This window comes from Dermacentor silvarum, chromosome 1, assembly GCF_013339745.2.
Source record: "Dermacentor silvarum isolate Dsil-2018 chromosome 1, BIME_Dsil_1.4, whole genome shotgun sequence".
Taxonomy (NCBI): Eukaryota; Metazoa; Arthropoda; class Arachnida; order Ixodida; family Ixodidae; genus Dermacentor; species Dermacentor silvarum.
In genome coordinates this window covers 206,612,101-206,627,028 of record NC_051154.1, presented here as the reverse complement: position 1 = coordinate 206,627,028, position 14,928 = coordinate 206,612,101, and the positions used below count along the sequence as shown (strand labels likewise).

The 14,928-nt window shown below is 45.1% G+C and overlaps 1 protein-coding gene across 3 annotated transcripts in view; it reads right to left on the bottom strand.

Annotated features, from left to right (window-relative positions):
* The window catches only part of LOC119436686 (protein ROP-like), an 80,260-nt gene that overhangs the window by 32,230 nt on the left and 33,102 nt on the right, over nt 1-14,928 (bottom strand). Inside the window, exons 11-12 of one of the 3 annotated variants that reach the window (XM_037703649.2) lie at nt 5,412-5,521; nt 3,075-3,161 (exon numbers count right to left, since the gene is read on the bottom strand). In XM_037703649.2, the coding sequence (XP_037559577.1) occupies nt 3,075-3,161; nt 5,412-5,521 (197 nt within the window). The remainder of the gene's footprint in view (nt 1-3,074; nt 3,162-5,411; nt 5,522-14,928) is intronic. The other 2 variants (XM_049659669.1, XM_037703650.2) reach the window with 2 other exon arrangements.

Here is a 14,928-nt window from a genome sequence, read left to right as displayed (position 1 = left end):
AGATGTCAATGGTAAGAGAGTACTGTTTGTTTGCCTGCACTTTGTCATAAAAGAATCAGCCCTACTGCTTTCATTGCTTCAACCAATCAAGGAACACAACAGAGGGACTGTCCCCACTGGTGTCCCTGGTGTCTTGATCTACAAACAGAGTTTGCAGCAAGAGATAAATGAGCAAACTGGAAGCCGTGATTGTCTTACACTCTATGTCAAACAAAGCAGTCAGGCTACCCACTCCTAAAAACGGGCAGTGTACACCATACTTTTCAGTGCCAGCTAAAAACCTGCAAACTACAATGCACAGACCCACCAAAGTGCACCACACCAGTAAAAATCACCATCACCACTGGAAACATACAAAAGGATAGATCAAGTGACACCAGACAAAGTGAGTATGTGCTCTTTGTAAAATGTGCACACCAAAACACCACAAAAATGAAGGGGCACCACAAATGAGACAGCACTACATTGGCCAGGGGTCTCGACTTGTGCTGTCGTGCAGGCAATTGCAGAGACCCGTACAACCAAAGCTCAGATGAGACTGAGTAAACACTTTCCTGTCCATCAACCATTGTCAAATCAAGCCAAAGAACAATTCAATGGCAGCACCCTAAGCTTCTATGCAATGAAAAAAAAAGGCATACTCACTGGCCTTGTGTGGCATGAAGTTAAGCTAGAAGGAAGACTAACACCGCATTGAAATTGTCACCTTTAATAAAATTCGCACAGTGAAAGAGTAGCCCCTCTTCCTTTTGCACTACCCAGAGAGTTTTTAGTTATGCTGAACATACTAGTTATACTCTGCACTTTTCCTATCCAACAAAAATATTGCAATGCAAATTGGTTTCACAAGAGTAGTCTAAGTTCAAAAGAACACGCTGCTGTCCCCTTTCAGCATGCTCACTGCTGCTATTAGGTAATTAAAAGAGCACTTTTTTGTATGTTTTCAAGAGGCACTCTATAGAGACTAGGTGGCCAAAACACTTGAACGGAAGCTGAACTGGTTTTAAAACCTGCAAACATTTTTCCATTTAGCTGGTAAACAGGAATGTGAATTTAGCTTGTTTTTAATTTAACTGTATAAAGTAGACTTCATTAATTCAACTCCATTTAGGTTGATTTTTTTTGTCCCAACTGAAGGTCCCAGCCAGCGCCCATGCATTTCTATGGGCCCAAATTTTGGTTATTTCGATGCTACAATTGGTCTTCACAGGATAAGTCGAACTTGACCAGTCAGCATGCACGCACCTGACCCCTATGGTGACCCCTTTTGTGCTAATGTTTGACTTGGCGAAGCTTAGAGGCCAGTGAATGTGTACACACGTCAAAAACTAATTGAAAACTTCTATTTTTGAATTAATGGAAGTCGACTGTAGTTGTGCTGTGGATGCAAAGGGCAGTGATATCTGCTAGTGTTCAAGTCACCCATCGTGACATTTTGGGGAAAAACACCTGCCGCTTATTTTCAAGTGGACCAAAACTCAAGAAATCATTGCCATGTCTGCCAACCTGTTAACTGAAAATTTTTTTTTAAATCCCACAATCCCGACAAGGGGGTGGGGGGAATAGTACACCTTTTGTGGGATACATATGCACTTAAGGATGATTTGTCCTTAGACACAGCACACAAGCAGCAGCGAACTTCGAACATCAGATAGTGATGAGCACACAGCAAATTTTTCAGTGACTTTGCAGTTGACAATTTTGTTGCCACTTGCAATGTTGCCAATATGTCAGAATAAACTTCTCAAAGCAACTACCCCAGTGTTATATGGAGTCTTGCACTACCACAAGGCAGCGCAGGTGCCATAATTTTTTCAATTTTTTTTACATGTATATATTGCAATCTTGCACCGCCCAACCTTTCAAAAGATTTTAAATGTTTCCAAGTTCATTTTGTGTAAAACTTGATGCTACATTAGTAAATTTGTGGAAGGAGACCAAATTTAGAATAAAAACAGCACGACACATGACAAGTAAACAGCATTTCTGTACTTCTAGTGTCGCACTGTTTTTGCACTTCTAATGATGAACCAACCAGCCCCTTTGAACACGCTGTTAAAGACCAAATTTGTTAACCTTATAAAAAATGAGAGAGTTGGCAGGTATGCATTACCACGGAGTGTGCATAAAGTCTAAATGCAGGATGCTGTATTTTCCGCAGCTGGCTCTATGACAATAGCATTTTTTGTTACTTAACTTTACACAGACAAAGCTTTTGGACACTGTGCTCAGCTCATCAGAAAATTTTTCAGCTTCCCTTGGAAAGTATGAGTAACTTCCATCCACTATCTTTGAAGTGTCATGCTGCTGGTATGGCTCTTAATTTCATAAGTACTACTATTCTGAAGCAATGCTCTTAAATCTAGTTTTGTATTGACAGTGAAGCAGACAGTGATGGTGTGGCTGCCAAAACATGTTTTAGGCTTGATTAATATGAAGGCTGTCTCAGATTTCACAAAGCATAAGAATACTTGCATGCAGTAAACATTTTAACAAAAATAATAAATTGCACAGCTTCATGCCATGAGCAGCAAAACAGCATTAAACCTATCTATGCACTGCTATGATAAGTAGCCTTTGCATAAAATTTCTGCTCGTTTTATTGGCAAAAAAAAAAAAAAAAATTGAAATTCCCAGCTTGATTTTCCTGGGCCCTCTGCAATAAACTTCACAGGCCAGACATTTCAGACCCCTGGCCAGGAAAAGCAGACTACCACTGCCACCTACAATCACACACAAAGCAGCACCGAAGACATCTATGTAGCACGTAGTGGGTTGAAAGAAGACCAAACCACCAACTACCAAGGACTGACAAAGGGAAGACTCACTACGCTGGAGGACAACAGGACACTTCCCGCAACGCAGACGCGCATTGAAAAGATAACAGTAAAGCGGAGCAGAGCGGGCAAGGGTGGATGAATGGAGTTTTTGTGCCTTGTGATGTGTGCTGGCAAACGTCATCACACACAGGGCACCCACGGTGACAGGCAGCGCGCAGAGAGACAGAGCAAGCATGTGGCCCAATTTATCCCCGCCACGAAAAAGAGAGAGTAACAAAAAAAGTGGTGACGTACTAGTCCCAGAACTTCATTGGTAAACTGCTGAGATAACAGTAGTGGGGTGTGCGAGTTGAACGGCGGCAGTTTCTCAATCTCTCGCTGCTGTAAACAAAACTTCACACATGTAGTCAGGCGCCCAGGGCTCTTGCTTGTCTACCAGCCACATACATGTGCAGGTTTTGCTTATTTGTTAATCACCCATGCCAAATCAATACAGACAAGGGAACAGCCTTGCTCCTATGGAATAAAAAATGCTGATGAACAAAGAACATTATTGCCTCAATGAAACGAAAAATGTTGGTGACACTGTTGAGTGGGCGCAGACAGAAAGCATTGCAGATATGCGGGCTGCTCCCCACTTTCACCTTTGCAGCCGAGACAACTGGCAGATAATGCTGAAAAATTCTGCTGGACTATGTAATTACCTAACCACAAAAGCCCCCTTTACACTTGTCTACAGCACATGGATGACATGTTTAGGGGAGCAATGGCGACATTCAAGAGCGGCTTCTGGCTTGGCCAATCAGTTTACTAAAAGCAAACAGTGCCACATAAACAGTGATTAAAAATTCTCAACATTTCAGAAAGCTATGCTGAGCCCAGCAGACTGCTGACCCAGCAGAATTTGGCAGCACATTGTCTATGTGCTTTAGACAATTAATTTGACTGTGTCTGTCACTGGTGGTGTATACCCTTGTCTAGAGCGCGAGAGCAGTGTGCACTGAAGTGATTTTGCATTCCCTCTTTCGGAGGGTCCCAGGTTGAGACAATTTTCCTCCGACAGGTGTTACTTAACTACGAGGCCTGAACTATACTTGCGCTCTTGACTGTGCAGCAAAGATGGCCACTGCAGTGAGAGGGCACATCTTCAGATTGCAGCTTGAGTCTTGACACTTTCCTGGTTTGGGGTGGAGACGGAAATGGGGAGCTGTGGAAGGCACTTCAGAGAGTGAGGTGCAATTAACCATTTGGCTGCCCATCAGACAGTGCATGTTCAAAGCAGCCTGCCTACATAGACAGTGCAAACACTCTGGAGAATGTTACTCGTGCGCTCTAGACAGGTATGTTCAGGGTTATACCCTTTTTGACAGTAACCTAATGAATATTTTACAAAGTATTCGTGTGCCATTCGAAAACAAGCTTTCTGTCTGTGCCCTTTAATGATTTTGGTTTTCTTTGTCGTAGTAGTTCCAACTTTCATTGCAAGAATATACTAAATGTTTAGGTGAAGGAGTGCATGATAAAAAAAAAAGCTAGCCTTTAATTAGGTGCAAAAAGTGAGGCAGCTCTGAAAGACTTACTGTCCACCAGTGCAAAACAATTCAAGCAAAATAAGGCTGTTTGCTGAAGAGAATGCAAAATTTAGCCTATAATTACAATAAACCCTCATAACAAAATAGGTTTATTAAAATTATCACTTTAATTGAAGTTTTTCGTGGTTCTGATTGCAGTGCATGCATTTTCCATAATACTCAGGCAAAACACCAAAGCCAAGGTTTGGCAGCATAATCCTTACAGCCACTAGAAATCTTTTTGAGCTTATCATCTGAGAATCCTAGATTAACTAGCTCAGGGCGAACAATCAGGCTTTTTTTTTTTTTTCTTTCCCATCAGACTCCATTGGGCCCTCAGACACATGTTAGCTATGATCCAGCTTCCTTTACTTTATTAATTTAACCAATAGAAGTGATATCTAAGCCTAAAGGTGCAACATAAGTCACTTCAAAAGTGTGGTTTATTTTCATCAAGGTATGATGCTGCATGGCTGCTAACTTTTTTCAGTGGCTTGTACTTGATCAAGGAGAGTATTTTCGTGGGAACCGACTCAGCCCAGCTTCTAATTATGACACAATCAACACAGATATGTAAAAGCTGCTGATGAATTTGGCCCCTGGTTTACATAAAATCGCACAGTAAAACAAGAAATCTGTACTACAGTTAACATTCAAGCTATGGAGGACACATTCAGAGTAACACCCACAACATTAAAAACATTCAAATATAACAAACATCAAGTACAAGAAAAAAAAAACAATGACGACATTCTACATTAAGTTAACATCAAGCACCAATAACATTATCACAATGAGTTCACATAACCTCTCACTCCACTGCACACATGAAGTTAATTGTGGCATTATCTATTCCTCAAAGACTTGGGAATAAGGCACTATGACTTAAGACATTCTTGCCTGACCATGAGCAGTGCTACCTTATAAGTGTCTGGCAACAAAACGAACATTGCATGAAACATTCACACAGCACCAGATGCACAATATTATTTTTGCAAAAAAGTTACAATCCAAGTGATTAGAATGCCCATAACAATTTCCTAATGAAAAAATGACTTACATCAGTCACAATGTTAACCCCAATATGAGCCATGTTGGTGATGATGCACTTTTCTGTAGCTGGTATCTGAGCATGTTGAATCAGCTTAGTCAGATTCTCCTCAGAGATACCTGCACACAGAGTCATAAAAATCCACATTACTTTCATGAAATATTGTTTTTAAATTAAACTCCAACTGAGAAATCCCTCCTGTTTACAGCTTCCACGCATATGTGTCCTCAATAAAATGCAACAAAATAAATTTGTAGCCAGTAGTGGAGTTCTCCTTGAATTTCGCCTGTCAAGATATGAGAAAAACCAGTGAAACACTGAGACATCTCCCCTGCAACCAAGGGTGCAGTGCTGCCAGTTGCAGTATCATCAATGCAAGCACTGCATTGCATTGCAGCATCTGGTGGTGCCAGAGGTTCCCCTGCTTGTTGCCAGCATGTAGCCTGTGTTGTTGTTTTGTCCCCCCCCCCCCCCCCCCCCCCTGTACACAACAGCACAGTTCAATTTACTAAACAGTTGAACTTCTATATAATGAACACGGATTTAAGAAATTATAGACTATAATGAAGAGTTAAAATTTAATTGGTCATGCTTTATTTCAATGGAGCATTTCCCTGCTACACGATACCACCACCTACAAATACAACCAATGGATAACGGCAACCGAAATTTTGTACACCACATGGTGTGTCGCTAGATTGTTTGGACATGGCTCACGCATGCGGTGCTGCGAACATAATGGCTAACATGACAGAGCTGCTGTCATGCTGACTCAGCACCAAATTGTAACTTTGCCGATTCCCAACGCAGCAGCACTGATTAGGCCTAGTGGCCTAGGCAGTACTGCCGTGACAAAAAGACATCACAGGAAGCTTGCCATCAACATGTTTGTACCAGCAGACATCACTAACGACCTAGCTCGAAATCATACGCATGGACTAGACTGACAGCTGAGTAGCAAAGTTCAGGTCTGCGTTTGGCCCCCTCTGTATCTGAAAAATCCGTTGAAGACTCGGCAAAAGCAACTTGAAATGGAACAATCTTGATATGCATGTATATTTTGGCCAGCAGCTTGGCTTAGTTAGACTGCAACCAGCTAGCCAATGTGCTGATCCTGCGTGATCAGACAGATTACACTGCTGCAACAATGCGAAGAGCATGTACATACAGTGAAACCTCGTTACTACGAACACCACATTAACAAACTTTTCAGAAATCCACTGCTGACTTCTTATAGTTTCAATGTAAAAATATTTCAGTACTACAAACTTCAGAATACCGAACTTTTCAGAATAACGATCGTTATTTAGTTTCCATGTCATGTTAACGCTTCAGTACTATGAGCGAATATTCCGAAACCTGGGGATTCTTAGGTTTCTGTGTATCCTTCACCGCAGCCAAAACAGTAGGCTAGCAGACGACAATGTGCAGAAAGCGGACGCCGTGAGGCGCGTGAGTTCGGAAAACCTGAGACAGCGCCCGAGAAAAAAAAAAATGCGGGTGAGAACGCAGAGGCGATGACACATCAGGTTTTGTGAGCGCATGCTCTGCCCAAGTAAGTGCCGCCTAGCAATAAAGGCACGTCTCTTCCTTCTTTTGCACTTTTTTTCTGCGGCTGTACTAACTATGCACGTGGAGAAATGTAACCTCCGTACTTGGGATTGTCAATTAATTTTTTTAGTTGATTAACAATTAATCATTCATCATTTTAGCCTTTAATCGATTAATCACTTTTAATGCAAAGTTCTTCATTGATTAGTAACTGATTACTTGAAATTTTTGCCGGGCACTTTTAAAAAGGTTGAAGCATCTTTATCTACTTTTGTAGGACCCTATTTTAATGTTTAAGAGGTAGAACCAAGTTTCAAACACAAGTGTATAAATGTTTGGTAAAGGATAATCTTTAACTTGTTGAAGACAAATATAGTTCGCACGGTGGCTTTTGAAAAGATAAAGAATATATGTTATAAAATGGCACTAGAATTAAATAAGATGCATGGCACTAGTGAATCGCTGTACAGTACAGTTAAACAAGAAATCAGTAAAATGGCAAAAGTGAAAGGTTAAGTCATACTGAAACATGCAAGAAATTGCAATATGCACAGGGGCAAAGGAAATTACTTGTTTAGGATATTAAACCACATGCTCTTTTCTACAGAGCGAAGGAATGTCAATTGAGTGGGATGCTTGCGTGAAACTGACACCTTTGAATGGCCACACAACCAGTATGCAAGAATAGACGCTCAAACACTTTAGATTTGCTGGAATCGACATGAACTCCATCACTATGTCAAATACATGCTCCAAACTGGCACACATGCTGTGCCACATCCTTAGTGGACTGGAAATGGCACAATAATTAACGACTGGGTTGATATAGTATGCCTTGAATTGTGAGGGCATTTCAAGCCTCCGGCATCGAACAGCGTGGTGGCATGTGGGGGAAGGGAGGGGAAGCGCTCGGCTCGGCATCACTCGGGATACGCAAAAACAGTCGACAGTCACTCTACCCCAGCCGCACAGCCACTGCTTGTGCGCCCCGCCCCCATTGCAGTACTACAGTCAAACCCACTTACGATACCGGATTTAACAATATATCAGTTATAACAATGAGAAGCTGCGGCACCGTCAACTTTTGTATGTTTTCTATGGTGAAATAACCCGCTTACTACAATGCGCCCATGTAGCATCAGTTATAACGATGAAGTCTGGCTACTGGGTGTCTGTGCCAAAAAGGAATGGAATGCGAACTCCTTGAAAAGAAAAAAGAAATTCGAGCCGTTGCACGCTGCCATGCGCTGTTTTCCATCTTTCTCTGCATCGCCAGCCTCACAACGCCTCTCTCCCGTCGCTCTTCCACCCCTCCGAACAGAATGGGCTACGCCTATAGCTCTAAGCCACGCCACCCTCCGAAACACGAATGGACCGCGCCAACTGCGCTCCACCAAAACGAAGCAACGGAGTTCACATCGCCTTTTGCCACAGTCATCAGTGAAAATCGTATTCTAATGACAGCAACGCCAGAACGCTTCTTGCCTATGTGTCTTTAGAGTGTTTACCACCACACATAGCACCACGTTGGTCGCGTGCCTTCATGACTGCGTAGTCGTCATCCATGATCGCGGCGATAGCGGCCGCGATTTCGCAAGCAGCGGTTGCGGCAAACAGTAGTTTCGTATTGACTCGTGTGTGTTGGCCATGCGCATTCAGAACCGCAAGGTTATCGTCCATGATCGTGTCAACAGCATCCACGGTTGCGGCAAACAGTTTCGTTTTTACTCAGTGCAAAGCTTTCGAGGATGAAGAGCCCCGTCTACATCGTGATGAGTGGCGAACTGGCGAAGAAATAATCGGGATGTGCACACGCGATTGAAAAGCGTGTCTCGGATGAAGACACGCGCCAAGGCCGCGCTGGGAAAGAAGCCGCGAGGCCTTCGCCGCTGCGAGCGTTAATCAGTCACGAGATGACGAGAATTGCAGCTTCCGCACTGCTTTTGTGCAAAATACAAACAGGATTCTACCAATTCATTCAGTAAATAAAAGTGTTGACGTAGAAAGCATTTGTTTATTGTTTTTTTGACCCTCGATAATTCGACATTCGGTTACATCTGACATTTTTTCAGTCCCGTGAAATCCGAATTAACGAAGTTTTACTATAGCAGTGCCATTTTTGAATGTACGCAATATCTCACCAACCGCATTTCTGTCGTGGCGCATTCTCGTAAATCAATGCCATCAGAGAAACGCCGATAGCCGCGGCTTGTTACATGCGATCGGAGTGTGGGGGAAGCAGAGTTGAACAACAGAGTCAACACAATCAGCAGCCGGATGGTGGAAGGTGGTGGGGAGAGGCACTGGCCTCCCCGCCATGATAGTTTTCTCACAACAGCTCTGCCATCCTCCTATTTTGACTGCTTTCATGCAACCCGGTTATAACAATTATCAGTTATAACAATGGAATTTTCGTGGCACTTGAATATTGTTATAAGTGGGTTCGACTGTATTTCAAAATTTTCCCGCCACTCCTGTCAAACTCTCAAAAACGATTAATCGAATAGGCCTAATCGATTAAGTTGATTAAAGAAAGGTGGACATTTATGAAGATTAATCATTTTGCGGGATACATTTAATCTATTAATCGATTAATCCTTCACCAATATTACCAACCATACTCCGTACTCGTGGGGATGTCACATGGTCGCACTTCGCACTTAGCGGACAGTGTAGTTTGCGCACACTTGCGTTTTGGAATAGTTCAGGTGTCCACCTGAAGCAAGAAAGTTGCGGTGTCCATGGCAAGGAATGTGAAAAATAAACAACAAGAAACATTGCGCTTTGGAGGCGACATGGAGCTACTCTCTGTCAGAAGTTTTCTCGGCATCAGCGTCTGTTTTGCATGCGTCACTCTTATATGCTGCTTCGGTGGTGCGTGGCGTAAGAATCTATGGAAAAGAGCAACAGCGCAGGCCGAGAGCCAACAGCAATGTTTTCGTGGATCGCCCATATGGTGACAACTTATGAACTGATGGGCTTATGCGCGGAATGTTTCATTTGGGGGCTTTCACTATAACGACCTTTCAGAATTATTAACAATTTACTGTGGTCCCCTGAAGCTTATTACAAGGAGATTTCACTGTAACTTGCTGTTGTTGCCGTGCCACGCAATGACATAGCAAGCTGGCAGGCCATGAAAATATGCAGGAAATCCTTTGTTGGCCTGTTGAGGCATCAGGCTTCTTTCTTTCACATATACCAGATGGAAATATTTTTTCCACCAATGTAATCTTGTATGCTTATATCGAATATCAGATACAATGAAGGCATTTTCATGCCAGATGCAACTTTTTTACAGTTAAACCTGGATATAACGAAATTGACAAATTCCCGAAAATCTTCGTTATAAAGAGGATTTCGTTATATGCAGGGTCAGCACGAAAATTCGAAAAAATATTTACTCGATTGTAACGCGCACCGTTTTCCGTGACCAAAAGTGAGGAAAAAGAATCCGTTACAGTACCGCGCACCTCATGCTTTCATACAGAAATACAACTATCGCTCAAGATTAACTCCCAATACACTAAAGTTGCGCTGAACAAAAAAGTCCCAGTTTCGCCCGAAAGGCGAAGCATCAATTGTGACAGCAAAGTAGCAGACAGCTATACGAAGTAAGGAAACAGTTAAACCTGGATATAACGAAATTGACAATTTCCCGAAAAACTTCGTTATAAAGAGGATTTCGTCATATGCAGGTTCAGCACGAAAATTCGAAAAATAAACGCTTACCGTATGTACTATCGCTCAAGATTTACTCCCAATACACTAAAGTTGCGATGAACAAAAAAGTCCCAGTTTCGCCTGAAAGGCGAAGCATCGACAGCAAATTAGCAGACAGCTATACGAAGTAAGGATAGTACAGTCAAACCTCGTTAATACATACCCGCTTAATGCGTAGTTGCGGTTTAAACGTAGTCGCGAAGATTCCCCCACCCAGCCCCCATTGAACCCCATGTGCTAGCCGACCGCTTAAGCCGTAGTCGCTCATTGCCCACCAAACGGTTAGGGCGTACTATTTTTCTTGTTCTACACGCACAGGCACAAAATCGGCAAAATCTCATGTGCGCAGACGTTCGATTCTCGAGTTGCGACGCCCAGACGACAGTCGCCAGCGATAGTGAACTTCCAACATGGCCACCATGACTTATTTCCTGGTCGTACAGCTGTTGCCGATTGCCGCGCACAAAAGCATGGCCTTCGAGATAAGTTCCCTGTAACGCGCTTCTGCGCGTTACCGGGAACTTATCTCCAGGAACTTATCTCCGGGAACTCCGGTAGGGGGTGCGAATTCGCTGTCGCCGTCGGAGTAGTAACCGCGCAGAAGCACATTTTATTCAAAGCGCATTTGTGCCGTCACCGTGGACGTCGCTTTGAGGTTCCGTGTAAAGTCCAAACACGGCAACATCGTCGCTGCGCGCCGTACGCTGTGTGTGCGAGTGAAAGTTTGCGGGGGTCAGCCGACTCATGGTATCTTCGACTGGTCACATCCATCCCCCGAAGCAGAGTCGTGCAGATCCGCCGTTCCCCGAACTCAGAGGTAGAGGACAAGCGCGCAAGCCGAACGTGAGACTCGCTCTCGGAGGGGAAAATGGCAGATGCGATACCACATGACTACTGCTAACGTCCGATGTTTCGCCTATCCAAAGCTAAACCGGCGGATGCGCCGGTGGGACTGTTCGTTGAGCCGCCAGCATGCCGTGGCCTAGGTTGCCTAGGCCACGGCGGACGGTCGCCAAGAACGGCGACGCTGTGCTGTGACGACGTTGCTGGAAACGCTCTCATCTTGACGACTGCTCTGACGACAGCGCGCGGAGCGCCTCAGAGCGCTCGACGTGGGAGGAGAGCGATCGATAAGAACCAGCCGAACGCAAGGCGCGCACGCTCTTTCAACCAGCCAAAGACAACGCCGTTAGAGCGATCTAGAGTGCTCCGAGGCGACCAGTCGAAGATACCATCAATCTCTAGTGCGCGAGGGACAAGAAGGGGGGGGGGGGGGCGGAAGCGTGGCGGCGGAGGCGAGAAAGGGAGGCATTTACTTCAGCAGCGGCCGCCGTACCTTGAAAGCGATCTGCGATGTGGAAAAAGTGTGCGCCCGCGAGGGCTTATCTTAAAAGCGAACTGCAGACAAGGTCAATATCTTGCGTTTCTTCGTCGAAGCACTCATCCTTGGAATGTCCCACCAGGTACGGGATGCGTGGACGCGTGTCATTTCGCACAAGCGCGAGGCGTCAGAAACGAAGAGCGAGCGACACGATGGCGTCGTAGCATCGTATAGTGTCGCCTAGTGTCAGGTTAGGGAAGTGAAGCTCAGAGACTTGCACAGTAACCAAAAAGTGGCGCTGCCAGCGCGTTGAAAAAAAAAGTTTTTTTTTTCCTTTGGCAACATCAACGGGAAAAGGAGAGTGCCGGCTTGGCGGACTAGGCCAGCTGCAGCAAGCGGCGGGATCAGGTTTGAATGAAGGGAGGGGGAAAGGTCACGCCCGCGGCGGCAAGATTGCCAGGTCCAGGGATTGGCGCTGAGCCGTGCTCCCTCAAGGGCTGCAGAAGATAGCGCCAACCTTTTCTTTCCCAAACGAACCACTTAGTAGTCCAGGGATGCAGGCCCGCCACGCACACGTGCGCTCGCTCTCGCCTGGCCATCGACATGAATTCGAGCGCGCCAAGCACGCCGCCGCCGCTTCGCATTCCGTCACGGCGGAGAAGGTGCTTCCGGTTGCTGCTCGCGCAAAAATGACAAAATTTGGGGCGAAATCTCTAGGTTGTCGGCGGGGAAAATTCATTATTTCGAGGGGGTCTCCCACTGCCACTTCGTTATGTAGAGGTCTCAAATACATGTGCTTCTATGGAGTAACAGCGGGGAATAGAAAAACTTCGTTATATTCAAGAATTCGTAATATGGAGGTTCGTTATAAGCAGGTTTAACTGTAGTAGTTTTATTGGTCGTATAAACTTGTAAACATTCGCTGTTTAACTAAACTGGTAGACTAATGCCTAAGCACACGTACTATAGCACATGGTCGAAGCTACGGGAGCCCTGCTCGAAGTGCGTAGGAGGTGGCCATAATGAAATGCCGATGGCGATTTGGTAGCGCAAATTTAGGGTCGTACTCGATTCTAACGCGCAGGCAATTTTTGGACCCGTTTTATCGAGAAGGGGAAAGGTCACGCCCGCGGCGGCAAGATCACCGGGTCGAGGGATGCAGGCCCGCCTCGTGCGCTCACTCTCGCCTTGCAGTTGCCGTCAATTCGAGCGCGTCAAAAGCGACGCCACCGCTTTTCATTCCATCGCGGCGGAGAAGGTGCTTCCGGTTGCTGCTCGCGCAAAAATGACAAAATTTAGGGCGAAATCTCTAGGTTGTCGGCGGGGAAAATTCGTTATTTCGAGGTGGTCTCCCGCTGCCACTTCGTTACGTAGAGGTCTCAAATACATGTGCTTCTACGGAGTAACCGTGGAGAATAGAAAAACTGTTATATCCAGGAATTCGTTATAAGGAGGTTCGTTATAAGCAGGTTTAACTGTATAACATTGTTTTAACTGTAGAAGAATTAAAGAACAGACAAACCAGAAAAAGACTGACTCATCACTAGCAACCACAGTAATAAACTTCAAAGAACATAAAATGTGCTCCATGCGAGATATGAGTGTAAAGCTACACATGAGCCAATGTGCTTTGGCCAATCACACTTGAGCTTAGACATACAGTAGAATCTTGTTGATATGATCTCATTACGTACGATTTCCCGGCGCCAATGTTCACGATCGAGAAATCAAAAATATGACTCAATACAATTAAACTTCTTTTTTTTCCAGAAAACCCACTATTTCGGCACCAACATTCAGTAAATGCCAAACTGCGATCATATAATACGCTTTCTGGCCGCTAGATCCCGTGTGAACAAGAACGGGTGTGCGGCGCATGCGATCGCGAACAGTAGCCACTGTTTTGATCAGCTTGGAATTTGACCGCTCAAGTGTGGGAAACACGCCCGCGAGCTTTCCCGTGACGAGAGGCTCTTATCATCTTCCTGGAAACTCTGATCTCTCCAGTGTGAGAAACATGCCCGTGCGCTTTCCCATGTCAAGATAATCGCCTTCATCACCGAGAAAGTGTCTCACCTCTAAGCCCTGAGCAGACACAAACGCGAGCACCCAATGGAGAAAGCATGAAGGGGAAGAGGCCGCCAACTAGACAACCTGACAAAGGCACTGACACTTCCACAAGTTCCCCAGAAAGACATCGGCTACCACAACACCGCGAGGGGTTATTTAAGGCCATCCTGGCCCCCGTGTTAGGCAGAACTGCTCGAGACTTGGATAGAGTCACAACCATATACCAATGAAGTGAATACAGTCTTTACAATTTTTCGTCATGACGATGCCTTCGTCGCCATCTCCTGATCCTTGCGGTGACGACCCACCTCACCTGGTCGAGATCATATCACCACCCGCTGCAGCACCTTCCCCGCAATACTCGCACACCCATCTCACGCAGAAATGCCAGCTTGCGCTCAGTTTCCTATTCTGGTACCAGCAAATCTTCTCGCGGGTTGTTGCAAGCCGCAATGACCGCTATCGCCGTTAACTCTATTACGATAAACATCTTCAATGCACCTGGGGCGTAGTGCCATTTGAAGCCTGCTGCATAACCCAAATGCGCAGCTGTTGCCTGCTGCATAAGGCGCGAAGTGAGTACAGTCAACATCCAATTTTTCAAACTCCCTAGGGGTCGCGAAAAAACATCCGAAAAATCGGGCAGTACGAAAAACAAAAGCGGGCAAGTTTGCACTCGGTCGTGCAAAGCTTAGGCACAGCGAAAGTGTGAATCCTCAAGTCTTACTGGCTGCTACTGCTAGGTATTAACTTGGTTTAACTTAACTACGCATGTAGGGATATTCTCGAGAAATCATTTTCGGAGGTACCTTCCCTTTCGCGACATTTCGCATGACTAGCGCTGGACGCGTCGGCACCTAT